We start from the raw sequence: 26512 nt of genomic DNA on the forward strand, positions 1-26512 counted from the left end.
TCAAAAGTTCCAAAAATAGATAATCCAACAATAATAATAAAAATAATAAAAGGTAAAAAAGATATGCTAACTAGAAACAAAATCTTTGAACCAATCTGGTTTCTTCTGCTGCCTTGAAGATCTTCGCGGTTCCTCCCTTGCGATGACTTCCTCGTCGCTGCTGTCCTCTGGCGGCTCATCCGTCACCTCTGGTGTCCCTTCGGGTTGGTGCAACGTTGTATCCGTATCAATCCCTCCCCCGTTAAGAGCCTCCTTGTCCGCAAGGAGCGACGGAAAATGGTGCACAATAACATCCCGTGGCTCCCAAGTGGTCGCCGCCTCGTCCTCTCCAGCCCACCTAACCAACACCTGTTCTACCGGCTTACCATTCAATAGAGTCGTGCGATAGTCCAAAATGCGCAGCGGGTGCGCGACAGAACGGTCACCCACAAAATCCAGCGGCAGATCAACGCTCACCTCCGACGAATTACCTTCAACAAACGGACGAAGCAAACTGACATGAAACACATCATGAATCCGAGATCCCTGTGGTAGCTGCAGCCAATAAGCAACCTGACCAATCTTCTCCGTGATAGTGAAAGGTCCATAGAACCTGCGGGCAAGCTTCGCCGAAAGCGGCTTGGCCACCGAATGTTGTCTATATTGCTGCAATTTAAGAAGAACCTTATCACCCACCGCAAATTGGACGTCCCTCCGGTGTTTATTGGCATTAACACGCATCCGTTGCTGGGCACGCTCCAGATTCTTCCTCAGCTCCACCAACAACGCCGAACGTTGCGCAATCAACTCCGCCGCGGCCGGTTCGTCGCGGATTCGCCCAGCTGACAGCTGAACTGCCACCAACGCCGGAGGTTCGCGACCATAAAGGGCACGGAAGGGAGAAGTTCCAATACTCTCGTTGTGAAAGCAATTAAGGGCCAATTCTGCCCACAGGAGAAAGTTCGCCCATTTGGAAGGACAATCTGCAGTAAAAGCACGCAGATATTGCTCTAACCCCCGGTTTCGCACCTCCGTTTGGCCATCGGATTGCGGATGGTACGCGGTGGAAAAGTGCAGCTTAGTACCACTCAAACGCAACATGTCCTTCCACACATCCCCCCAAAAAATCGGATCACGATCAGAAACCAAGGTTATGGGAAAACCATGGTGTTTTACCACCGTGTCCACAAATAGGAGCGCGACTCGTAAGGCATCAAAACGGGCAGGTAGCACGGCAAAGTGCGCGTATTTAGATAGACGATCGACCACAACCATGATGGTCGTATATCCCTTCGAAAGGGGCAGGCCCACTATGAAATCCATAGAAACATCCTCCCAAACTTGTGTCGGAATGGGTAACGGTTGGAGGAGCCCCGCAGGCTTTTGCGTCGAATACTTTGTGGTCTGGCAAGTGAGACACGACGCCACAAAGGCCTTCACATCACGCCGCATGTTTGGCCAGTGGAAGAAGGTGTTCAAGCGACGAAGTGTTCGCTCGAACCCGGGATGACCCGCTTGCGGAGTACTATGATGTTCGTACAAGAGAGCCGCACGCAAGGGTGAGTCCTTAGCCACTACAATTCGACGTCCCCAATATATCAACCCATCAGCCACATAATACTTGGGATGCGCTGACCCTTCGTCAATTTTCCTCCTCAAATCGCGCAATTCTTGGACAGTAACAGATTTCTCCTTCAACAATTGCACAATGTCTGGCATTGGCTGGGCGAGAGCTGTCAATAAGGCCGCCTTCGCGGCGACTTCCTCATCCCTGCGTGATAACGCATCAACCACCCGATTGGCAGCGCCGAACTTATATTCAATTGTAAACTTGTAGCCCATCAACTTGCGGACATAGAGATATTGCTCCGGTGTCTGCACAACTTGCTGCAAGAGCTCCCGCAAGCTCTTCTGATCAGTCTGGATAACGAACTCACGGCCAAAAAGGTACTGCCTCCATTTCTGAACCGCCTCCACGATTGCATAAAGCTCTTTGTGATAAGTGGAGGCACTTCTGCGTCTCGGTCCCAACTTCTCACTGAAAAAGGCAAGAGGGTGCCTATTTTGCATGAGGACGGCCCCCACCCCAAAATCGGACGCATCCGTCTCCAAATAAAATGTCTGGGAAAAATCCGGGAGGTGAAGAACTTGAGCCGCAGTCATGGCCCGTTTCAACTCCTCAAAACTTTCTGTCGCAGCCACGGACCAAACAAACGAGTCGCGCCTTTGCAGGTCGGTAAGGGGAGCTGCAATAACCGCATAGTGAGCGATAAATCGCCGATAATTACCCGTGAGGCCCAGGAATCCACGGAGCTATTTCACGGTGACCGGTGTGGGCCAGGCAACCATGGCCTCTATCTTGGAGGGGTCGGCCCTGAGCTGGCCTTCGGTGATTAAGTCACCCAAATAGTCGATCGTCGTGCTGCAGAATGAACACTTAGATAATTTAACAAAGAAAACATGATCCTCCAAAATTGTTAAAACCTAGTCAAGATGTGGCCGTGTGACTCCAACGTGGGACTATAAACCAAGATATTGTCAAAAAAAACAATTACCGACTTCCTCAAAAGGGGTTGAAAAATACAGTTCATAGCCAACTGAAAAGTAGACGGGATTCCCCCGTCGAGCAGCCTAGGGTTTCGGCCAACTAGGGTTGGACGAGAAGAGAAAGTGCAGGAAAATAAAGATACGAAAAAATAGGTAAATTATGATGTATTGATTCTTGAGGTTTCAATGCACAGAATCCCTATTTATAATTCTAAGGACCCTAGGTTTGGTTCGACTCGATCATTCCGGGAAAGAACCAACAAGAAAACCCGAAACGGAGCTTATAATTTGCTCGACTCAAAAGTTCCAAAAATAGATAATCCAACAATAATAATAAAAATAATAAAAGGTAAAAAAGATACGCTAACTAGAAACAAAATCTTTGAACCAATCTGGTTTCTTCTGCTGCCTTGAAGATCTTCGCGGTTCCTCCCTTGCGATGACTTCCTCGTCGCTGCTGTCCTCTGGCGGCTCATCCGTCACCTCTGGTGTCCCTTCGGGTTGGTGCAACGTTGTATCCGTATCAGACGTTGATTATTCTAATATCACCATATTAATATTAACATAATTAAATAGTAAGAATCAAGCATCAAAGTCTTCAACACCTCATGTTAGAGCAAAAATTCTCTAGTCTAGGGCATACGAAATCCAAATTTCAGCTCTATTCTATTCGAATTATTTGTTTGAATACTTTCGTTTTGGGCTTTTTTCTATTATAATTAATTTAATATTTCAAGCCCAATATCACTCTTAGTGCATCACATATTCACATGAAATAAAATATTTAAATTAAATGGAAATAATCTTCTTTTATGTGACAATATTACAAAATGGAGTAATATTGTTTGCCAGAACTAACCATTCGAAATTAAATTAGTTTTATTCACTGGGTTTTTATAAATTGTCCATTTCAGTTCATTCATCCTATTGATATGTTTACCGGATATTTAAATAAGGAATTGAGCGCTTTTATGGTCATAATGGGCCAGATCCGGATAAACTTTATGGAGTATTAAAATGGATAAATTGATTTTCAAGCATGCCATGTTTGTTTTGTTTAAATGCATGGTATTTAAGTTAAATGAGATTTCAATATAGATTTCCTTCCAAAAAAGTACTCCTTGCGTCCCTTTGTAGTTTGTAGCTTGACTCACAAATCTTCCAGGGGCTATGGGTTGTTATATGATAATTGAGTCATTTTCTTTTTAGCAAAAACCATCATTTTCATTTTAGTAAAAAAACAATTCATTTTCTTTCTCTTACTTTATTCCTTCTCACCTCTTTATTTTATTCTATTTCATATTTTATTTTCTCTTCATTTAAATCGTTGAACATAATTCTTTTTTAAATTTTGTATTTAAAAAAAAATACCTTTACTCCAAAGGAATGGATGGAGTATGTACCCAAAATTCTAATATTCAAAATTAAGTAATTTGGGCTTCAAATCGAGTGAATGGACGCAGTAATTTGGGCTTCAAATTGAGTGAATGGACGTTTTAGTATATGGTTATGAATTTGTAATTATTTAGTAAGACGATGCTTTTTAAGCAAAATTAGTAACGATCTAAATAGATTCTAGATTACTACTGAAAATGTCATCAGGTTCTATCTTTATTTAATTATATATAAAAAAATTCAATATTGTTCAAAATAATTAAGTTCAAACAAATCGTATCATATCTTCTTTAATTGTATCGATGAAAAATTACTCAATGTGCACATATCTTTTCAAATATAAAGTTATTGACTTATGAACTCGATCAGGTAAAATAGCCTCTTATTAATGCGACTCCTTACTGATACTTAAGCGTTATCATCGTTGCAGATAAAAAATAGATAAAAGTAAAATTACTATAAATCACGGATATTTTTTCAAGATTATTTCGCTTTCTGATTTTGAAATAGATGAATAATTGGTGAACCTCATTATTTTAATTTTAAAACTAAAGACTTGGATGAAAATCGGAAGGAACATGATAAGTAAATAATTGAAGTTTGTACCTTATCTTATTTCAACTAATCTTATTCCGAAATCATGATTCATGAGAGATGAGGCTGTCAATTTTGAAGCCGCTTTATAGAACTGAATAGACTCGCCAGCGCCCTTATAGTCGGTGCCCGGTGGGGTTCACTTGACTCACCTACCATATGATATGATATAGGGAATGTAATAACTACTTTTTTTTTATCCAACATGAGTTTTAAAAATTTTTGTGACTTTATAAAGAAAAAATAAATGGAGAAAATGAATGGAATGTGAGACTTATTTTTAATATTAATTTTTTTTTAGTAATAGATTAAGAGTGTAAAATTTAGTGAAATATGTGATTTGTATACTAAAAAATAGATAAAGTAAATAGTTTTATAAACAGTCAGACAATCCAAAAAACAAAATAGGACCAGTATTTAAATGGTGAACAGAGAAAATATCTATGGCTATGGTGTAGTATGACCGAATCAAGCATTATCATCATCAAGCTTGATATGTTTATTGTAATTCAAATTTTAAAAGTTTCTAAAACTTGGGAAATTTATGCGAGCTTTATTTTATAGAAATTTAATCTCTCAACTTTTATGGTTTGAGTTGCTTCAATACTCGTATTGGCGTCAGCAGTGACAGGATGAGATAGTACATTGCAACAAAGAGAGAAATACAGATATAAATTTTACAAATCATAAATGAAATAATAGCTTCGATTATTCACGACATAGAAAACACAAGTTATTTTGGAAATAATCTAGTTTTTTGGTAGTCCCTAATCCTATCATTGCATTTTCGCCAAATCATGTGCTATAGCCCAGCGATACACATGATAAATCATAGAACAGCTCTACTTTTGACGTATAAAATAATACTACTACCACCATTTTTTTCTGCAATAAATGTACATTAATAATATATACACTTTTTAGGTAGTACATTAATAATAATAATTAACAAATTAGAAAAGATATGTGATTTTTGGCCTCAACACTCCAATTCTCAACATTAACATCTATCCTTTTCAATTCCAAAAACCATGTGATGTCGTTCGAATTGAATATCGATTTAATGCCATTTTTTTCGCGTTTTACCAACTATGAACAGAAACTTTGAATTGGTACAATTATAGTAATTTTTTAGTGAAGAAAATATACTCCCTTCATCTACGAAAATAGACTAATTTAAAATGAGACTAATTTAGAATGAGACGTATTTTAATATATAAATAATAATGTAAAAAAATAAAAAAAAAATAGTAAAAGTAGTGTTAGTTAATTGTATAGTCCATATTATTAATCATTTAAAATTTTATATATTTAAAATTGGTACAATTTGGAGAAAAACTCAAAATATAAAATCAGCATTTTTTTTTGATATGTTGAGTATAAAAATTCATGGCAATTGCACGCTCCACGAAATCATTAGTATCAAATAAAATTTCTGCATAAAACCAGTCTAAGTTAGATTAAATATTGTAAAAAAAAGAAAAAAAAAGAAATACGAAGTAATTAGACAGAGTCCTAACCTAAGCGTAATCGGAGATTCGTACACATCGCAAAAGATATAAATGTACGCATCCCTTCACTTTTTCAAAATCACAAACCCTCCTCTCAATTCGAATCGATTCATTCATCTCAAACTATCTTCCTCTCAATTTCGCTTTTGATTTGTGGCTTTTCCACTCTCAACCCCCCTTTCCAGTTGTGCTTCTCTATCGTGATACTCTCAAACGATTCAGAATTTCCCTTTGTGAATGGTGGAAATCTCGAGCGCACAATTGATGGTCATCCCTTCTTCTTCTTCTCAAAGAAGAGGGGTTTCTCTTTCCACCGCTAACTCCTTCTGCTTCGGCTCCTGCATGGAAGGCTGGTACTACCGCTGCCAAGGCCTTGACCCGTGAACCCCCAATTTCTATTTTTTTTCCCTGCGAAGAACCCTAATTTTTTCCCTCTTTCATTTAATTCTTTAGTTTTCTTTCTCCTTTCGTTAATTCTCAAATACACTAAGAAAATCGAAGGAAAAAAAAACACGATGTTGCTTTACAAGCAGAAGAAGAGTCAGGCGGCGAAGGTGAACCGGTTTTTGATCAGCGTTACGTTTCTGGGTAGCGCCGGTCCGATCCGGTTCGTGGTCAATGAGGAGGAGCTCGTTGCGGCTGTGATTGATACCGCGCTGAAATCGTATGCGCGTGAGGGCAGGCTTCCGATTCTTGGATCCGATCTCAATAATTTCATACTCTATTGCCCGATTTCTGGAACTGAAGGTAATCTATTCATCTTTTGATTTATGTGTTTTGCAGTGGTAGTTATCTTAAATCCTTTGATTTTGTATGATCCATCATGATAGATCAATGCATTTACCACTTGTTTTTGCTGCATAATCAAGTTTAGCCTTAGTTGATTTGCAGTTTAGTTAAAATTGGCTGTTTTTGAGGTCTAATTGAATCTTAATTGGGGGTTTAATAAACCCTATTTCTGTGATAATATTGCATCACAAGTTTTTGATTTTGCTCAATTAAATGCTATTTTTGTTTAAATTGTAGGGAGCATGAGCTCAATTATCTTGAAAAGGTTTGATAATTTTGGTTAGTTGTAGTGTTTACTGATCTCTGTGGTGTGCTGCAGCTCTGAGTCCATGGGAGACTATTGGATCAGTGGGTGTTCGGAATTTTGTGCTGTGCAAGAAGCCGGAAACAGAAAAGGCCGATGACAGCGAGAAGCTGCCTCCGATAGCTCGCAAGGGATCGGGCAGCTGGAAATCATGGTTCAACAAATCACTCAATCCCAAGATATGTTCTCATTAGACAAGTCATATTTACCTCTTTGGAGTTGGAGCTGCTGTTTGGGGTCTTTGCACTTTTGAATGATTTGGTTATCTGCATTTTGCTGGTTAATGTTTTTCCTTTTTGTTTGTGTTTGGGGTTGGAATAATTGAACCTTTGTGGTTCTGCACCCCTAATAAAACAGAGTTGCTTGATTTTGTTTCAGTCAATTCTTGGTTTGAAATTGTTTTTGTTTCCTACAGCAATTGTACTCATCAACTTGTATTATGGGTGATTTTTCATTAATTAAACTACCACCATTTTTATATAGGTTCACTTTCTTCATATTCAAATCGGTTGTGCTTTCCGCAGTTTATTGTTTTTTTATTAAATCTTTTGGTTGCTGGGCGTTGAAGATCGGGCAAATTCATATCAAACAATGTTAAATTATTGATGTTGATTGATTCTATATCCTTATATTGCTGAAGGTAGGTCCCTAGTGTGTTGTGAATCTTAAATAGTGTTGTTGATTAATGGTGTATGATTTAATCTGACAACTCTTAAATAGTACTCCATCCGTTATAATTAAGTTGGGTCGTACTATTATTTTTCAGGATTTCCTAACTTGATTTCCTAACTAAGTTGAATTATTTCCTTTTTTTTATAAAAAATAAAACATCTAATCAATCTTACTTTATTCCTATATCTATTTACTCTCTTTATTTTTTTTTGTTTTATTTTTCTTTCTGCTTTCAACACAATTTTTTAATCTACATTTCAATAAGTTTTGATTCAGCACTTTATTCCTATATCTATTTACTCTCTTATTTTTTTTGTTTTATTTTTCTTTCTGCTTTCAATACAATTTTTTAATCTATGTTCCCATAAGTTTTGATTCAGCATAGTTGAGATGAGGGTATTATTGTAAGTTGGGTGTGACGGCACTTATTTATCATCTGATTAGATTTATATTTAAATTTCAACTATCTTAAACCATAATTGTCTTTATTGGTTATTACATCTAATTATGATGCTCCTGAATAATAAAAGCAAATATTTTATTCTGGCCTTGATGAGCACCTAAAATGATGTTGTACGAGCTCGAGTATAATTTAGGTCTAATGTTGTATGAGCATGTGTATATTATAGGTCTGATGTTGGCCCGCAGAGTTTAATACGAATTGATAAAATATGCTAGAGAAAAAGAATAGTAGTAGTTAAATGTGTTAGAAGAGCACGAGGTACATATCATTAGTAGTATAAGGTGATTTAATAAAAAACAAAAGTAAACTAGTTCTGGTAGGTAGATCAAAATGAGACTAAAACATAGGCTGGGAAAATATTGAGAATGAGTTAAGAGGCCAAATGATAAGTATTTGCTTTGGAGTACATTTAACAATAACTATATAAAGTTATAAAATAAGTTTATATTTTAAAGTTAGGTTGTCTCCTAGATCAAAGAGTTTGACCAGTGGGAGGCATTTCTCGCGATCAAGGACTCGCAAAAGTTTGCGGTTGTGGGTGTCGAATCGGGCTGGAAGCGGACGAAGATCAACTCTTCCGGTGAGTACAGCAGCAGTGCTGGTTCGCACGAGCTCCCCGAAGCCGATGAAGTGGCCCCGCTACCACGAACAGACACTCGCCGTCGTCGTCGCCCGATGGGGCATCAGGCTGCGCAGCGGATGGCGAGGGGAAGCGCGGCAGCGGCAGCGGGTCCTACGAGGTCGAATCGGAGGTCCCCGCCGGAGAAGATGACGACAGCCTCGCCCGCGCGCAGCAAACGAAGACCCGATGCAGATCACTTTGAAGTGGTATAACACGCACGATCCAGTCTTGAGAAGGCTGTGCAAGGAGATGGTCGACCGATGTCGGCGCGATTTAGGGATGCCGCCCATTGATGATGATGGTGTCGAGATCGGGGGCGGGGACGTCGGAGGTGGCAGCGGCACGGGCGACGGGGACGAGGACGAGGAGGAGGAGTGAAAGCCGAGAGGATTATGTAATTTTATTTACTATGTTTTTTTTTAAATTATGTAAATTTTTTTAAATTATGTAATTTAATGTAATTTTCGTATTTCCCGTTCGTATTCGTGTCGAATTTTATTTCCGTGAATTTACATTTTATTTTCGTGAATTTAAATTTTAATTGTGAATTAATTTAATTGTGGGAAGGGCGAGTGGGAGGGGCGAGTGGGAAGGGCTAGTGCAGTGGGAAGGGCTAGTGATGTGGCAGTGGAATGGGAGGGGCTAATGCTGACGTGGCATGGGAAGGGCGCGTGGGAGGGGCGAATGGGAGGGGCGCCGCCGGAGACAACCTTAGCTCGCTTATTGAACTTATTCACAAACGAAGAAGTTGAATAGTAATCCCACTCAATTTTGATAAGTTCAGTAAATGTAATTAATGAGCCTGGCTAAATAAGCTCAAAGTAGTGTCTGGTAAGAGGTCACCATGACTTCTTCTCAATATACATGAATTATGACAGATGAACTTTCACATCTACGAACATGTTTTAAGAGTTTAAATGTCAGTGTTAGGATAACTTCAGCTTACAAACTATAGAGATAATTTTTATTTTGATTTAGAGAGACAAATATTATGAGAAATGAATTCGAGAGACAAATATTATGAGAAATGAATTCGAAACGTGTATGCTAGAAATAAACTAATCTTAATATTTAGAAATTGTTTGATATCATATCAGGAAGAGATCATATAGGATGAGTAATTATTTTCTTGAATAGCTTATAAGCCATAAAGACTCATTTTCACGGCTAATAAGTGTTGAAGGCCCTTCGTATTCGAAATAATATAGAAACATTTGCAACCGCATGAATTTTAAGGCAAATTGGTAAAGTAAGAGAAAAGAATTGATAAAGCAAAAGAGAGGAAGAAAAAAATGGGCAAAGTAAGAGAGATGAAGAAAAAAAGTACTTCCTCCGTCCACAAAAAATAAAGCAATTGGTACATGACACGGGTTTTAACGTAGAATTGATAAAGTAAGAATGAAGGGGAAAAAGTAAGAGAGAATGAGAAAAAGTAAGTGAAAAGTAGTGTTAGTGGAATGATGTGTAGGATTATTATTTGTTGAAAACTTTCCATAAATAAATGTGCTCTATTTTTTTGTGGACGGAGGGAGTAATTGAAGTAGTGTTAGTGGATTGCGGGGTCTATATCCTAAAATAGAAAGTTTGGAAAGTTTCTATTTTTAATGAACGGACCAAAATTTAATAGTTTCTATTTTTATGAGAAGGAGATAGTACTACTCTCTCCGTTCCATAAAAGATATCACACTTGTGACGACACGAGATTTTAGGAGGTTTTGTTTTGCGTGTTAAATAGTGAGAAAATATAATTTTTATATTTATGCGAGAGAAAACTTATTCTAATAATGAAAATATGACATCTTTTGTGGTACAAACTAAAAAGTAAAGTGTGACATCTGATATGGAACGGGGGGAGTACTTTTATAAACATATAAACATTAAACTCAACCAAGTGACCCATAAAAACAAGTGACCCATAAACAGCCCCTAGTCGTGGTTGAACTCTGCATATGCAATTCTTGTGTGTATAATTGATTTGTCGCCGATCGAGAATGTTGTCATGTAGTACTAGTTGTTTACTGTTAATTGGAACTTTTATATTAGTTTTTTCTTCATTTATCTAATCATTTCATGTGAATCATAAAGAGGAAATTGACCCCAAAAATGATTATTGAATTACTCACTGATTTATTTAAATGTGAACTCTCGTACGGCGAATCCACAAGATGCAAAACTCACGTGTTGGATGTAACGTTGACTTGTTATTTATTGATTTAAGTATTTATCTTGAGATGAACAAAATGATGTAAAAGCGCACTTTCACTTTTCATTGGCTAAAAATGATGGATTTCACTAATAAATAGGCATGTTAATGTTGACAACTAACTAAAACGCGGCAAAATGTTGACCACTAATCAGATTAGAGGTTAAGATTGTATCTTGGAATTTGGCGTGAAATTCATCTATTTTTATTTAACAAATATTTTCTCATGGCCTTATTATATAGACTCAAAGTACTATTTCTAACCATGGTTGATGGGCCCAACTACAAACTCTTTCAAGTTACAAGTCTAAATAAAAAATCGAGCATCAAAAAAATCCACATTTTAAATTCAAATAATTTAATTTAATTCAATTGAGCACCTCCACCTCACCTTTTAAAATGAAAGAAATTATGAAAAGGGTGCTATCCCATACAATGATTGGACAATGTATGTTGTCAATTTATAATTTTAGATGTAGTTTGCATGTGGTTCATTTTATTTGCGCAGTAGGAGTAACATGCTATTCCCTGCAGCCGCACATGGAGATTACAAATTATGATATGTCGTCTTCCCTATTTCAATTCATCAATAAATATCTATCACAAATAAAATGTGTTTGTCGGTCTACGATAACCCATTTATCGAATATTTGCCCTCTTTCGTATATAAAATAAAGGGAAATTGGTCTTTAAAATTATGAACTTTACCTAAAATTTGGTATTTCCCATAAATTTTGAAATTGGTATATAATATCACGAACTTTGCATTTTGTTTGGTATTTCCCAAACTCACTCAAATAAGTTATTTTCATCAAAATCTTATTTAAAGTAGGCAACCGTGATATGTTTTATAATATTTTGAACCACTTTTTAAGTTCATAACATGTAGAATAAAAAGTTACGTTGAAAATCACGTTGATTTAATTGTGTGAAGTATGATGAAAAAGCCTCGTAAGTTAGTCAAATATAGTAATAGACATGCCATGGGAAATACCAAATAAAATGCAAAGTTCGTGATATTATATACCATTTTCAAAGTTCATGGGAAATACCAAATTTTAGGCAAAGTTCATGATTTTAGAGACCAATTTCCCTAAAATAAAGAGTATTTTTCCTTAAAATGTAGTAAATATTTACTACAATGTATTCATAATTCATTACTACCCTTGTGTGTGGTGTATGTTTAACAAATATCTGCAGTTTCTTTCTCTCTAGTATCTTTACATAGAAGTTGTAAACCACTTAGCATTTATTAAAAAAATACAGTACTACTCCAGTTCACAAAAAAATAATTCTGTTTTTAGTTTTAATTTTTAATTCTACGTTGTCCACTAAAATTAGTCTCTATATATTTTTAATAAGTTTGTTTCTATATGGTGTTTCATATAATCATATTTTCTCATTTATCATTTTTTTTACTTGTAGCATTAAAATACGTGACATGTTTCATAGTAATTCATTTGTTTATGTGTTATTGTACTCTTTTCCTGCGTTGATCTACTTAGTACTATGTGATATAGTTGAATAAAATTTATTTTGTTTTTCTTTCAATATTGGTCCTCGTGAAACACATATAGGGCCCTTAGTCGAACACTTAGCTTTTGTCATGGTTAATCAATTTTCCAGTTTCAATCAGGTCCAATACGAATTAATGGGCCTTGAGCTGAACTTAAATTCCAGAAAGTTGTCACAATTGAGTTGGTTTGTTGTGAGTAGGTAATAGGAGTACTAATATGTGATCAAAACTACAAAATCGAATTATTCTAATTTTCTTGTTATTGGTATCAATTTTCGTGAATTATTCTAATTTTCTTGTTACTGGTATCAATTTCGTGATTTAGAACTTTATTAATTTAGTAAGAGAATAAATTTAATACAAATATATCTTCCAAATTAGGTGTTTTGGGCACAAACCAGACAAGTCAGATTCTTTAGAGTTGCATAGCAGGTGAGAGTTCGCATTATCTAACAGAATAATCAGTATAAATTATAATCTGATAAGCTATGAAAGAAGAATTTTCAAAATGAATATTTAGTCCAGACTCATCTAAGGTAGGAACGTCTTTCTCGAGAGTGTTGGAGAAAATTCTAACCGAGTACAAATAGCCCTTTCTGTATTCTTGAGAGGATAAATGATAGTGCATATAAGGTCGATTTTCTAGGTCAGTACAATGTGTCGGTTACGTTTGATGTTTTTATTTACATCCGTCGAAGGTAATGGTGAAGGTGAGGCAAGCGAAACAAACTAAATGTCGAGTCTTTTTATGGAGTATGATACAACTACAACATACCTGTAGTCGATTTTTTTTTTCTTCATATTTTCTCTTTAATTCTTTTATGTTCCTTGTATCTCTAGACCACTCGTAAATAGTGTATTTCATTGTTTTTGGGTCGGTTCAATATTATTAGTTATATATTAATTTGAATTCAAGAAAAATTAAGATTTATACATTTCCTACATTCTAGACCACTTGAAATGTGCACCCCTAATGTTTAGTATGGTCAAGTTTGTCCTAAATTGTTACTGTGTACTCGCATGGAAAACTAAGTGCGTGTAAAGTGTGTCACTCTGTGCAATTATTGTCCTAGCGTAGTTTTGGTGGTCTTGGCATTGATGATGGATGGATTTGAAAAGCTAACTTTTGTGAATAACAGATATTACATGGTTTGGACTTTGGATTCCATCCAAAAGAATAAAACACTTTTTAATGTGTGGATGTAAATTGAATATGTATTCTGCCAAACCAGGTGCTAAGTATTTATTATAAAAATCCTAAATACAACATCAGAAAATTGCCTAACCTATCAAATGATATAATTATTTATTAGCACTTGCCCAATTTGTTGTAGTAATTATCAAGGCCTAGTGAGATTTGTTCAACACGCAGACCAATTAAACAGAATTACTTTAATAGAATAATTAAATAGAATTAAACAATAATCAAGACTTGTCTATGAAAGTCAATCTCATAGATTTAGCAATTACTAGTACAAAACATATAATTGAACACAATAATACACATGATGTACATATATATTCTGGTAGGAGAGCATCTATGTGCCAATGTGTGGCTAAGTTGCCTTTGACTGTGCTGTCACTGTTTAATTAGCACTAACATATACCCTTCCTCTGTTTTATTTAACTATCCAATTATTGGAAGTTGAATTCAAAAAAATGGATGGTTTGGGGCTTCTGCGGATTCGAGTCGAGCGGGGTATGAACCTCGCTGTGCGCGACACGAGGACTAGCGATCCTTACGTCGTCATCGAATGCGCCTCTCAGGTTTTTTCATTTTTGATACAAATCTACCACTTGTTATATGTTTTCTTGAATTTTGGTGTATGTTTCCAAACTCTGTTTTATTTGGTGAATTGCAACATAGAAAAGGAGTTTTTTTATTGCAGAAGGTGAAGACTAGAGTTGAGAAAGACAACTGCAATCCAGTTTGGAATGAAGAGTTGACAATATTAATCAAAGACATAAATGCTCCCATCACTATAGTAAGTCTCCACCTAATTGGTTTTTTATGTGAACAATAACAATAACAACGACGACGAAAAATTATGTTTGATGTAGTCAGTGTACGATCACGATACATTCAGTCGAGACGACAGCATGGGGAGTGCAAAAATAGACATAAAGCGTTTGGTAGAATGCGTGGAAATGGGGTCGCAGGATCTCCCAGACGGCACACAGCTTGGCAGAATGGAGGCGAGCAACGACAACTGTTTGTCGAAGGAGAGCTGCATCGTGTGGAAGAAAGGGAAGGTAGTTCAGGAGATGATTCTCAGACTTGGAGGGGTGGAATGCGGCGAGCTCCACATCCAGATCGAGTGGCTTCACCTTCCATGATATATGCTCAATTATAAGTGAATTGCCTTTTAGTATTAGCATTTTTGTTGTTGTTGTTGTGATGTGGTGTTGTACAACAAGAAACTGGGGCTGCTGCTCTTGTGAAACTTTATTCACATATGAGTTTGTTATTTTAGTAATAGGCTACAAGTTTGAGACTCCAACTCTCCAGTTATTTTATTTTTTCATCTACGTCATAATTTGTAATCCATATATCTTCTTAAAAATATATGCTGCCTCCGGTCTCCATTAATTGTGCCATAGTCGACTGGTTACGACTCTTTGTGGTTGGCCCTCCGGTTGAATGAATGAGGTGGAGGGAGAAGGGGGAGAATGAAAGGGACTTTACTTTGAGGGAGAAGGTGGAGAGCAGGCTAAGCTACGACAATGGATATATAGAGATTCCAACCGTGTATCTATAAGAAATCTAAGAAAAATATAGGAAAGAGATCGCTTCTCAATATGAACAAGTGAGCATGAAGAGAGAGGGATATATTTCATATTCAATCATTTCAAAGGACCTCAATTCCAATTCCAAAATGCCCCCAGCAATATCAATTTTTGGGGGAAATGAAATGCAGAGGGGTCAAAAAGGAAATTTCTCTTCATTTCTGGGTGTGTATTCCGATGCAGATACAACTACCAACCATTTTGGAAGAATTAATTTATGCGACTCAATAGTGCAGGCCCAGACTTATATCTAGGGCTGCACACAAATGTAGCATGGAACCTGAACACCATAATTCAATTGAATTGAAGCCATTTATGGCTATATCTAGGGACCTGAACGACTCCTTATACTACTAGCTATCGAGCTAGCATATAGCACGGGTGCATATGAGCTGATCACACACAATCAACTCTCCACTAACTAACTACCTACAACTAACTGCCATCTCACAAGCTTTCTTCTATCTCTTCTTATTTCTCAGACTCACTTCACTTTGCACTTCTTATTCCACCTAGCTAATTCATGCTCACTTCAATAGTATCCCTTTGAAATCGAAGGAGAGAATATTAGAGATGTTTTAGGCACTACAAAAAAAAGGCTATTTACCGAGCACCGTTACCAAGCACAGTTAAATGTGCTCGGAAATAGCCAGCACCATCAACTATGCTCGGCAACATACCGAGCACAATCGAAGGTGCTCGGCAATATCAGACACGGGAGTGTTAACACCGAGCAATTTTGGAGCAGGTCAACGTGCTCGGCCTTGCAATCAATCAACAATGGCAAGCACCATTTATGTGCTCGGAGAATGGCGAGCACAAAAGATGTGCTCGGGATATATTAAAATAAAGACTTATGAAATTATTCATGGAATATATACATTTTCCACTTATTTAACAACAAAAAGAATTTAAAACATGTCAATATTACATATCAATATTATGAAGCAATACAATATCTCTGTAAAATTTGCATTCCTTCACCATAAATGTGTATGAAAATATTAAAATTAATTTAAACCAATAATAGCAATATTTATTAAGCACCGGCAAGCACAAAATATGTGCTCGGAAAATACCGAGTACCATACACGTGCTTGGAAAATATACAAAAAAAAAAATTAATAATTATTCAACAACAAGATGAATTTAAAACATTATAAATATTACATATCAATATTTTGAAGTAATACAATATCTCGGAAAATTTGCATATAGATCCTTCACCATAAATGTGTATGAAAATATTAAAATTTATTGTATACATATAATATATTATATTTTTAAGAAATGCCGAGCACCGCATATGTGCTTGGAAAATGTCGAGCACCAGACATGTGCTCGGAAAATGCCGAGTACTATATACGTGCTCGGAAAATATAAAAAAAAAATAATTAATAATTATTCAACAACAAGATGAATTTAAAATATTATAAATATTACATATCAATGTCTTGAATTAATACAAGATAAATTTAAAACATTATAAACATTATAAATTAATTTTAAATATATATGCTAGTATTATATTTTTAAGAAATGCCGAGCACCGCATATTTTTTAAAAAATATAATAAATAATATTCAACAACAATAACGGTTTAAAACATGTCAATATTTTTTATTAGTGCATAGAAATATCTAAAAAAATTTGCATATATAAAAATTTGCAAATCATTCACAATAAATATTTAAATTTATTTTGAACCTAAAATATTCACAATAGTGCCATGTGAATTGTTGGTAAATATTTTTCAAACGGGCGAGCACTCGTATCGTGCTTGGGAATTGGGATATTCCGACCACCACAAATGTGCTCAGAAATAAAAAAAACTTGTTTAATTTTTCAATTTATGCCATGTGAATTGTTGGTATATATTTTTCAAAAGGCCGAGCACCACAAAAATATTAAATATACTATTATTTGTTAATAGCGAGCACCAACTAGGTGCTCGAAATATCTGCAATTTCATTTTTTTATCTATTTAGGCGAGCACTGATACTATGCTCGGAATTAAAAAAAAAAAAAAAATTCAAAATTTTGTGATAGAATTATCTGCGATACATTTCATTTTATTTTAAAATTATCTACTCCCTATATTATAAGTGGCGAGCACTTTTAAATGCGGTAGGAATATACCAAGCACTTTTAAATGTGCTCGGCAAATTGCCAGCAACATAAATGTGCTCGGTGGCCATTATGGCATTATGGCTTGGAGACATTATGTCTCTAAAACATTTTCCGCCATAAAATTATCTTCGATACATTTCATTTTACTTTTAAAGATGTCAAACATTTTCCGCCATAAAATTATCTGCGATACATTTCATTTTACTTTTAAAGATGTCAACGAGCACTGTAACTGTGCTCGGGATTCCAAAATTATAAATGGAAGTTACTATATCAGTTAGAACAAAATGATTTCCGCGCGCGGAAAATTTCACTTTCACCGCCTCTATAGAAAAACCCTAAACCTCACTTCTTTCTGATTCTTCATCCCACTCCGTTGTTAAATAGTTATCGGCGGCAAGATTCGACCGTTCGGGTGGCGTTTAAGCATTTGGAGAAGATCGTCGAGCTGAGATCGGTGAGGAGGTTATGTAATTTTGTTTTGTATTTGTCAAAATTTGATTGAAATCGGTGAGGTATCATCGATTTCTATTGTATTATCTAATTCGATTGAGGTTTGGATTGTTGACTCTGGTGCTTGATTGATAAGCTTTTAAATACTCTGAATTTTCGTGCTTTAGAGGAGTCGATTAAGGTTTGGATTTTCGTGTGTAACTGGAATTGGATATTCTGTAGATCAAAATGGAGGATTATGATGACTATGCGTTAATGATTCCATTAATCATATATACTAGTTTGTAGAAGGTTATTTTTGATGCGTTGAATATGGAAAAGTGTGTTTTTTTGATTAGGAGTCGATAAAATAAAATTATATGCTGCATTTTACAGTAGGCTGGCATATAAGTTATTGAGTATCATATTCTACTGTAAGATGATTTTGAGCATGTTTTGGTTAAAACTAATTGAGGTTTTGGAAGATAAAAACTACGGTTCATGATTGGTAATATGTTTTTCTACATAAAGTTTCTAGTGCTTCAAATGCTAAATTTGTGGATTGCATGTGTTTCCTGCGTTACATAGTAACATCTTGTTTCAATATTTTATACAGGGGCAACATATATCTCTTGCTCAGCAGATCCAGCAGGTGATGGACACGTTTCAGCAGTTCATTATCACCATGGAGGAGGTTGCAGCAAAAAATCTGATTTCCAACTCCATATTCTACATTTTGATTGGGAGCAACGACTACATACACTATTATCTCCTAAATGAATCCAAAGTGCAATCCTTGTACCTGCCTTGGAGCTTCAACCAGTTCCTAGCTCGAGATTCAGGTAAGGAATCTTCATCTGCCCTTTCAGCTTCTACATTCACTTATTATTGAGATAGACTCGTCTCGGGTAACCTGTAAGGACTATGCTGCATTGCTTCTTACACTTCACTTCTTTTTTAATCGTTTTTTCCTTGTTATTGTGATCTTTGTTATGTTTGATTGAGTGTTGTTACTTAGGTGATTAAGGGAATATCGAATTTGTTATCAAAGATTGTTGCTATACTTGTATTGCAGAATCTGTACACTGCAAATGTGAGAAATGTGGTTGTAATGGGACTAGCTCCTCTGGGATGTGCCCCTTATTACTTATGGCTGTATGAGAGTGAGAATGGAGAGTGTGTAGAGATGATAAAAGACATGATAGTGGAGATGGTATCACACTAATTCAAACTTAGTTTATCTGCTATTTTGATTGATGAAATCTGGATATTGTGTAAATTGCTCACCTTACCAACAATGGCCTTCCCTCCTCCATACAGAAGCTGAGATGCCGTTAACTATGAGGCCCTTTGCTACATCCCCGAGATTGAAGAGTTCTGAAAGAAACTGGTTGAGCACCTCAGAGGCGAAGACGGTTACATTGCTCTTCACTTGAGGTAATTAAAGTATCCTACTAGTATTACTTTTTACCTTGGCAGGTTAAAGAAGATTAATTGTTGACCTAGTTTGATTTCGTTTGGATCAGGTACGAGAAAGACATGCTTGCGTTCACCAGGTGCAACCACAATCTTAGCTCCTCTGGAAGCAGAGGAGCTTCACGAGATGAGGTACAACGTGAAGCATTGGAAGGAGAAGGAGATCGACAACAAAGAGAGACGGTTGCAGGGAGGCTGCCCCATGTCTCCGAGAGATGCAGCTTTCTTGCACAAGGCGATGGGGTATCCTTCTTCAACGAAAATCTACATCGTTGCAGGAGAAATATACGGAAACAACAGCATGGACGTGCTACGCGAGGAGTATCCAAATGTGTTCTCTTATTCAACCCTGGCGACAAAGCAAGAACTTCCACCCTCCAAGCCTTTTTAATGGAAAAATGTGTAGTTTAGTGTAATTTTGTAAGACAATCTTATCTTTATATATTTTTGTTAAACAATCTTATCTTTTTAATGTTATTTAAGCTTTGTTTTTATTTTTTATTATTTATTAATTTTTTTAAATAATTAAAATTGTAGAATATATATATTAAAAAAATTCCAGGACAACATACTTCCCGAGCACATGGATGTGCTCGCCATTATGTCGAAGCACTGGCTCGCTACACTCAAACCTCATCCCTCCAAAATACCGAGCACCCACAGGTGCTTGCTGCATTCCGAGCACATATATGTGCTCGCCAACCTGCTCGAAGTAGTGAGGTGCTCGCTACATCCAAACCCCACCTCTCGAAATTGCCGAGCACATGGAGGTGCTCGCCCTGCCGAGCACTTTGAAGTGCTCGCCACTGGGGTTAGTTGACCAGTTCGCCGAGCACCAAGAAGCGCTCGGATAAAAATGCCGACGAAGGGAATACCGAGCACCAAAAGTACTCGTGAAGTGCTCGGTAATGTGGGATATGCCGAGCAAATTTCCCTTTATGCCGAGCACTTTGGTGCTTGGGAAATAGCTCTTTTTTTGTAGTGAGGGTGACGAAGAGTTAAGCACGTTAATAGGGAGACACTGATGGCGAGCACTTGGCGGATCTAGAAATTAATAATCGCGGAATTGGACAAGACAATAAATATAATATTTAAATAATTATTTTAAGAAATACATACTAATACTAATTTTAATAGCATTATCCTATTGTATGCGATAATTGGTTTCTAACAGTATAATTTGAAACAACTAAAATTCTTAAATTATCATATATTCAATTATTGTGGTTCTTGTTCACTAGCACTAGAAAATTCAATTGCAACTATCGATTGACCTACAAAATAAAAGTAACATGATCATTGATCAAATACTGTTGAAAATTAATACTACTAATTAGAATAAACTCATTTCAAAACACACTGAAACATAAAACTAATAGCAACAAAAAATTAAATTTTAATACTGAAGTACTATTAAACTAAAGCATGAAACAATTAACAACAATAAATATTGTAGATTGATGAAACTGGTAAGAGTTAAAAAATTTGAAATATAATTGATGTATAGTTCGTAAAAGTATATAACTGAATTTTTAAATTTAGGATAGATTTAATTAAATTTAAAAAATTGATATATTTTTATTATTAATCTTTTATGACATACTATAACGCTTTTTAATCTGGTTATAAGGTAGAAAAACAATGAAATTTATAATTTAAAGCAAAGGTAACTATCATGTCTATTTTAAATGAGAAAAAACTGAGTTTGTAAATAAGACAAAAAAAACAATTAAAGAATAGATCAGTGCATACCCAAATTTATTGTTAAGATTTCGTTAGTTCAACTATTCCATTGAAGTCAAGAGCGTGATTAATCTATAAAAATAGAACATGGGTTCGGCTTAAGGTAAGAAGGCCCAAAACTCTAAAATCACGCAATCAGCTGTTTCTCTCTGCAAATTAAATCGACACCGGCGTCTGCCACTGGGTTGGTGTCGAGCCAATATGGTGGTCGCTCACGGCAGTAGGGAATGGGGCGATAATTGCCGGAAAACACAAAAGTGAAAAAGGGACCAAATGCTAAGGATTTATGTGCATGATAAGGCTTGTTTCGGGCATCGGTTCTGGGTTGAATATCTACACTTTGGGAATTAATGTGCTATTTTGAGTTCAGGTGTGCAGGAAATCTGCCTGTCCAGAATACCATATGGAGTGACCAGGCAGACGTAAAATCGAAGGGAAATGGAGTGAATTACAACATGCTGCCGAACTAATAAAGGAGAATCAAGAAAGAAGCGGCCGGAGACAAAGGAGCACATTCTAAGGGTCCTTTTTGCAAGGGCATAACAGACATTTCCAATATAGATTGGGGATCAGAGCCTCAAGCCTCCCTACATAAGGGAGGGGAATAAAAGAATGAGGCAGGGAGCTCTTCTTTTCTCAGCTCAAGTCTCCCAAACTCACATTTTCTCTCCAATTTCTTAGTTAGTTTCTACACACTTGGAAGGGGGTGGTTCTCTGGCTGTGGTGGTGTTATTTCAGTCGTTTTACCTGTGTGCCACCGCCCTGTAAGGGCGAAGAAACAATCCTAATTTCTTGCTTAGTTTTAATTTCGTGTTTTGGAACATCTGTTAACATTTTGGATATTTCGTAGTGTATTATTGTAAACTGCTGTTAACATTTGCCTTTGGATTTTGCTGGAAGTTGTTTGAACTTTAAATCATGGATGCTTTCATTTGCGTTTCACTTTATGGAGGCCGTTTACATCTTGTTGGATGCTTTTCGCAATTGGTAGTTTTAGGAAGTCGAAATCTAGTTTGTCTACGTTCCATACTGTAGATTTGAGTTTGATTGTGTTTGTTTTTAGTAAATCCACGTTAGATTGAGTAGATCTGGAGTCTTTTGTCTTAAATCTGCATGGTTATGGCATGAATCTGTATTTATGAAGTTCCTTCTTGGCCAGTTAGATTAGATCTGTAGTTTAAGGCTTTAATTTTCATGTTTAAATGTTTCCCGAAATGTGCTCTATTCCGAGAATGTCTGAGTTTCTATTTATGCTTTGTTTCGAGTCAGTCACATGAAGAAGATGAAGTCATAATACAACTTTTTTTTTACTTTTCAGCGCTTTTTGCAGAATTTGTTAGTTGAGGGTTTTGGTCCCCAATTTGCTTTTACCTTTTGTCTGGCTATTTCAGGAAAGTTTTAGTAGGTTTCTCTCTCAGTTTTAATCCAGTTGATCAGTCAGGAGTGCTAGCAGTGTAGTTTCAATTTGTTAATCTAGTTGATCATTTAGATAAGTTTTTAGTTCGCTCAGTCAAGTAGGATAAAACTTAACCCACTCTTAAGGCGTGGCAGCAACCATCCCCAAAATGTCAACAACAAATGTTAAAACACCTCATCTCTGTGGTATTCTACCCTTAATTCCCTTTACTAATTTATAGTATTGTGGGTTAAGACTTTGATTGTAACGCCCCACTTTTTGAACCCTACTTTTCGAATCGTAAAATTTTTGCATTTAATGATTTTAATGTCTTGAAGTCCGTGGATTAAATGACGAGTGAAAGGATTATTTGATATTCTTGTGACCTAATTGGATTTAGGGTTTTGACTGTGCGTTGACCGAGTCAACTTCGTTGATTACGTGACGTGGCCGTTTGAAAGATTGATGCAGGATGGATTTAATTATTTCTCGAATGAATGGTCTTAACCTTTTTTACGAGTTTGAATTTCTATTGCAAATTCTACAATTTGAAATTTAAATAATTCCTTTCCCTAAGGAATATTTATTGGAAATAAATGATAAAGTTCAATCTTATGAAATATAATTTGCAGGCTTTTAAATAAAATAGTTAGGGTTTGAGCCCAAATCAATTTAATTAAATCCTACACTACCTAAATTCTTTTTCTTGAGCTGCAAGACATAATTTGAAATACATCATGATCTATAAATCTTCTCCCAAATTGATTTCAATCAAATGCAGCAATTAATCCCCTTTTTAATTGAGCAATCAATGCCAAATTTTCACCCTCCCATGTCTCCCGTGCCTTCTTCGCCCCAATCTGCTATAGAAATCTTTCCATTTATTCAATCACAATCAATTGAAATCAATCACCAAAAATTACTCTCAATACACTGTTATAATATTCCTCTACCCTAATTTCCACCGCCACTTACACACACAACACAATCTCTCCACTGTTGAAAACTCTCAAAAACACTCTCAATTGAGGAAGATGACGGCTAAGGCTTTCACCGGCGGTACAAAAGTTCTCATCCTCAACCTAGTTCCTGTTGCATCACGGTAAACTTTTCCCCAACTACGTTCCACTTTACAAAACTGCAATCAAAATTCATAAAACAACTTTCCTGTGACAGAAAACTTAGGGGCAACGGACAGAAGTAACACCAAGGAAAATCCCATCACTTTCGCATAAACCACCGAATTGCTTATCTAGCTACAAAGGTATAGCACATACCCAACACCATCCCAATCTCTTCAATTGTTTCAAACCTTGCATCTCATACAATCGATAATCAATTTCAAATCGGATAATCGAAACAAAACCGAATAAAAGTTTGAACTTGTAACGAATCACCGAGCGACGGCGGTAGTGCGGGGTGACGAATCGGAGCCGGAAGCGGCGGTACTCACGGTGAATCGGAGAAACTTTTTTTGTGAGTTCCGTTTTGGGGAATAGAGAGAGTTGAGGGAGAAAGAGGGCCGACGAGTTTGGGAAAGGGAGGTGTTGATTCCTTGTTTTCGTTATTTATTAACTACTCCCTCCGTCCCACTTAAAATGAAATATTTGAGAATCGGCACAAGATTTTATATAACGTTGTTTTGTGAGTTAATGAAGAGAGAGTAAAGTAAGAGAGATAAAAAAACAGGGAAAGAGTTGTTTCCATTTTATTAAACGTGTAATTTTTAATGGGACAACCAAAAAAGGAAAACGTTTTCATTTTTAATGGAATAGAGAAGTATTACTTTAATATTTAGTTTTGGTTTAAAGTGGATACGAAGGAAGGGTGTACGTGTACTTTTTTTTGGAAAAGGGAGTATGAAATTTGCCTTCTGTTTAAAAATGGTACTCCCTCCGTCCTATTGAAGATGATTCACTTTTCATTTTCGTTTGTCACAATCAAGATGACCTATTACTTAAAATAGAAACACCTTTATTTCTACTTTATTCCCCCTCTCTATTTTACTCTTTCCTCTTACCATACAAAATATAACTGCATAAAATCTCGTGCCGCCCAAAAAAGGGTCATCTTCCTTGGAACGGAGGGAGTACTATTTTGCTCTTTCCTTTCATTTTGGGTTGGTATAATTTAATTGGATTGGGTGGATTGGGAGAGTACGTTTTTATTTCTTAATGGGATGCTGTTTTATTCTTTTAGTTGAGCTAATTAAAATCTCAGTGGACCGAATTATTTCTTCGCAAATTTTGTTGGGGACGTGCGGGACACTTTGGGCGACTGAAATTAATCGAAATAATTAAGTTTCTAATAGGAGAAAATTCATGATCCGATTGATAAAAATAATTCAAGCCTTAATATGCATGCATCTTGTTTTATCTTGATTCCTTGTGTTGATCTATGTGTTATTTTAAAATTTCAAAGGTGATATCTCGCAAGTGATTTGTGATCACAAAGGAAAGGATATAATTTCGGATTAAGCACTCGAGGTGGGCTCTCTTTTTAAATAAGGACAATGTCCTAACTATTTTATCGATGGGAATGAAATGCAAATTGTTTATCATGCCATAATTTTTGTTTTAACGTGGCTATCTAAAATGGCTTTGCCATTTATTGTTTAAATCAAATTCGGGTCCTTGTAGGGCCACAAACCCTACTTGGATTAGTGTACACCTATGGTAGACCGTGTGTCAGCGTACGGGTTGGCCGGTCTAGTGACTTGGTTTGTGGCCACATTCCAAGTCATGTATGAGCAGATATGGTAAACGTCTATGGGAAAATGACTGCGCAGTCGTGATTTTGAACAATGGAATATTTTGGTGCCTCGGGTCTTTCAAAAGATAAAACCTCGATGGTTACCTAACAATGGCATGATAAATATAAATATTTTTGATAACTTGTTTTTGGCATGAGCCCACTGAGTGCATCAAGTACTCAGCTCTGCATGTGTTTTCCTTATGTGCAGGTTGAGCGGTGACGAGTTTTGGGGTGGTGTTGAGTCGAGCCTTAATCATCGTTGGATTTATTTTGAATATCCTAGGGGCGTCGTGTCTTCATGTTGGGGCTACCGCAGCGGAAGACACGGAAAACAAACAGGTCCTTAACTGATCTATTTAGGTGATTATGCATTCGATTCCAATTTCATGCAATAAACATAGATCTATAGAACACACATCAAATATTCACATACACATGCATATTCGACGTGAATTAAATGTTACCTCATAATCCGACATCGGATTGACGTTGCTTGCTGCACCTCCGGACGATCCCTGGTTTACCGACCATGTATCTTCCATACTATTCCATTGTCCTTGATCATCCATCCGTGTGGGCGGATCTTGAATAATCAACAAATAGATTTGAAGAGATCTATGAGAACCAAGCACAAAACACGAGATTGCCTCGATCTAAACCTATGAATTAGGATAGATCAAGAACAAAACAAGAACCCTAAATCTCCCACGTGCTAGGCACGAAAATCGAGCCAAGAGGGAGAGAGAGAGACGCCAAGAATGGCGGCTAGGGTTAGGGTTTAGTGTGTGTTGTGTATTGTGTGGTGTGCTAGGGTTTCCCATACTCCTCACTATGTATAATAGACTTAATGGGCTAGTAAGAGAATCCATGGAATGATTTAGGTGTTGGGCTTACCCCCATTAGATAATTAACTAATTAAATCAAATGACCCATGATTTAATATATTATCAATGGAATATTATTTTGTTCCACTAAAGAATAATATTGCACTCCCACCTAAATCACCAAATTACAAACAAGTGAAGAATTATAGTTTTGAGTACATATTGGCCAAAGTCTGCTTTGAGTATAAGTGGGAGAAAATGTGTGTGAATGTGTAGCACAAGGCCAATAAAGTGGTAGGTATAGTCGAAAGCATTCTTTGAATATAAGTGGGAGATTGTTGGGGTTTGTACACTAAAAGATGCTTCGAGCGTACA

The 26512-nt window shown here is 36.4% G+C and overlaps 2 protein-coding genes and 1 long non-coding RNA gene across 3 annotated transcripts; all 3 read left to right on the forward strand.

Moving 5' to 3' along the window:
* Window positions 1–6095: 6095 nt before the first annotated feature.
* LOC125185306 (uncharacterized protein At4g22758-like) lies at window positions 6096–7601 on the forward strand. The gene is made up of 2 exons (XM_048081825.1): window positions 6096–6773; window positions 7135–7601. The coding sequence occupies exons 1-2, from the start codon at window positions 6542–6544 to the stop codon at window positions 7311–7313; spliced, it is 411 nt and encodes a 136-aa protein (XP_047937782.1). The 5' UTR covers window positions 6096–6541; the 3' UTR covers window positions 7314–7601.
* Window positions 7602–14132: 6531 nt separating this feature from the next.
* Window positions 14133–15096, forward strand: LOC125223831 (protein C2-DOMAIN ABA-RELATED 7-like). Its single transcript, XM_048127128.1, has 3 exons — window positions 14133–14362; window positions 14485–14580; window positions 14657–15096. Exons 1-3 carry the CDS (start codon window positions 14255–14257, stop codon window positions 14930–14932), a joined length of 480 nt encoding a protein of 159 aa, XP_047983085.1. The 5' UTR covers window positions 14133–14254; the 3' UTR covers window positions 14933–15096.
* A 2752-nt stretch (window positions 15097–17848) lies between these two features.
* LOC125223832 lies at window positions 17849–19361 on the forward strand. Its single transcript, XR_007176787.1, has 4 exons — window positions 17849–17969; window positions 18561–18786; window positions 19020–19157; window positions 19265–19361. It is a non-coding gene; the product is annotated as an uncharacterized LOC125223832 (long non-coding RNA).
* Window positions 19362–26512: the final 7151 nt, after the last annotated feature.

Source organism: Salvia hispanica, chromosome 4 (assembly GCF_023119035.1).
Source record: "Salvia hispanica cultivar TCC Black 2014 chromosome 4, UniMelb_Shisp_WGS_1.0, whole genome shotgun sequence".
NCBI classification, from domain to species: Eukaryota; Viridiplantae; Streptophyta; class Magnoliopsida; order Lamiales; family Lamiaceae; genus Salvia; species Salvia hispanica.

Excerpts from the sequence above, each read along its gene's own strand:
- LOC125223831 (XM_048127128.1), top strand. The coding sequence starts at position 14,255 with ATGGATGGTTTGGGGCTTCTGCGGATTCGAGTCGAGCGGGGTATGAAC. Across the intron at positions 14,363-14,484 it reads TCATCGAATGCGCCTCTCAG|AAGGTGAAGACTAGAGTTGA; the intron begins GTTTTTTCATTT and ends TTTTTATTGCAG. Across the intron at positions 14,581-14,656 it reads TAAATGCTCCCATCACTATA|TCAGTGTACGATCACGATAC; the intron begins GTAAGTCTCCAC and ends TGTTTGATGTAG.
- LOC125185306 (XM_048081825.1), top strand. The coding sequence starts at position 6,542 with ATGTTGCTTTACAAGCAGAAGAAGAGTCAGGCGGCGAAGGTGAACCGG. Across the intron at positions 6,774-7,134 it reads CCCGATTTCTGGAACTGAAG|CTCTGAGTCCATGGGAGACT; the intron begins GTAATCTATTCA and ends GGTGTGCTGCAG.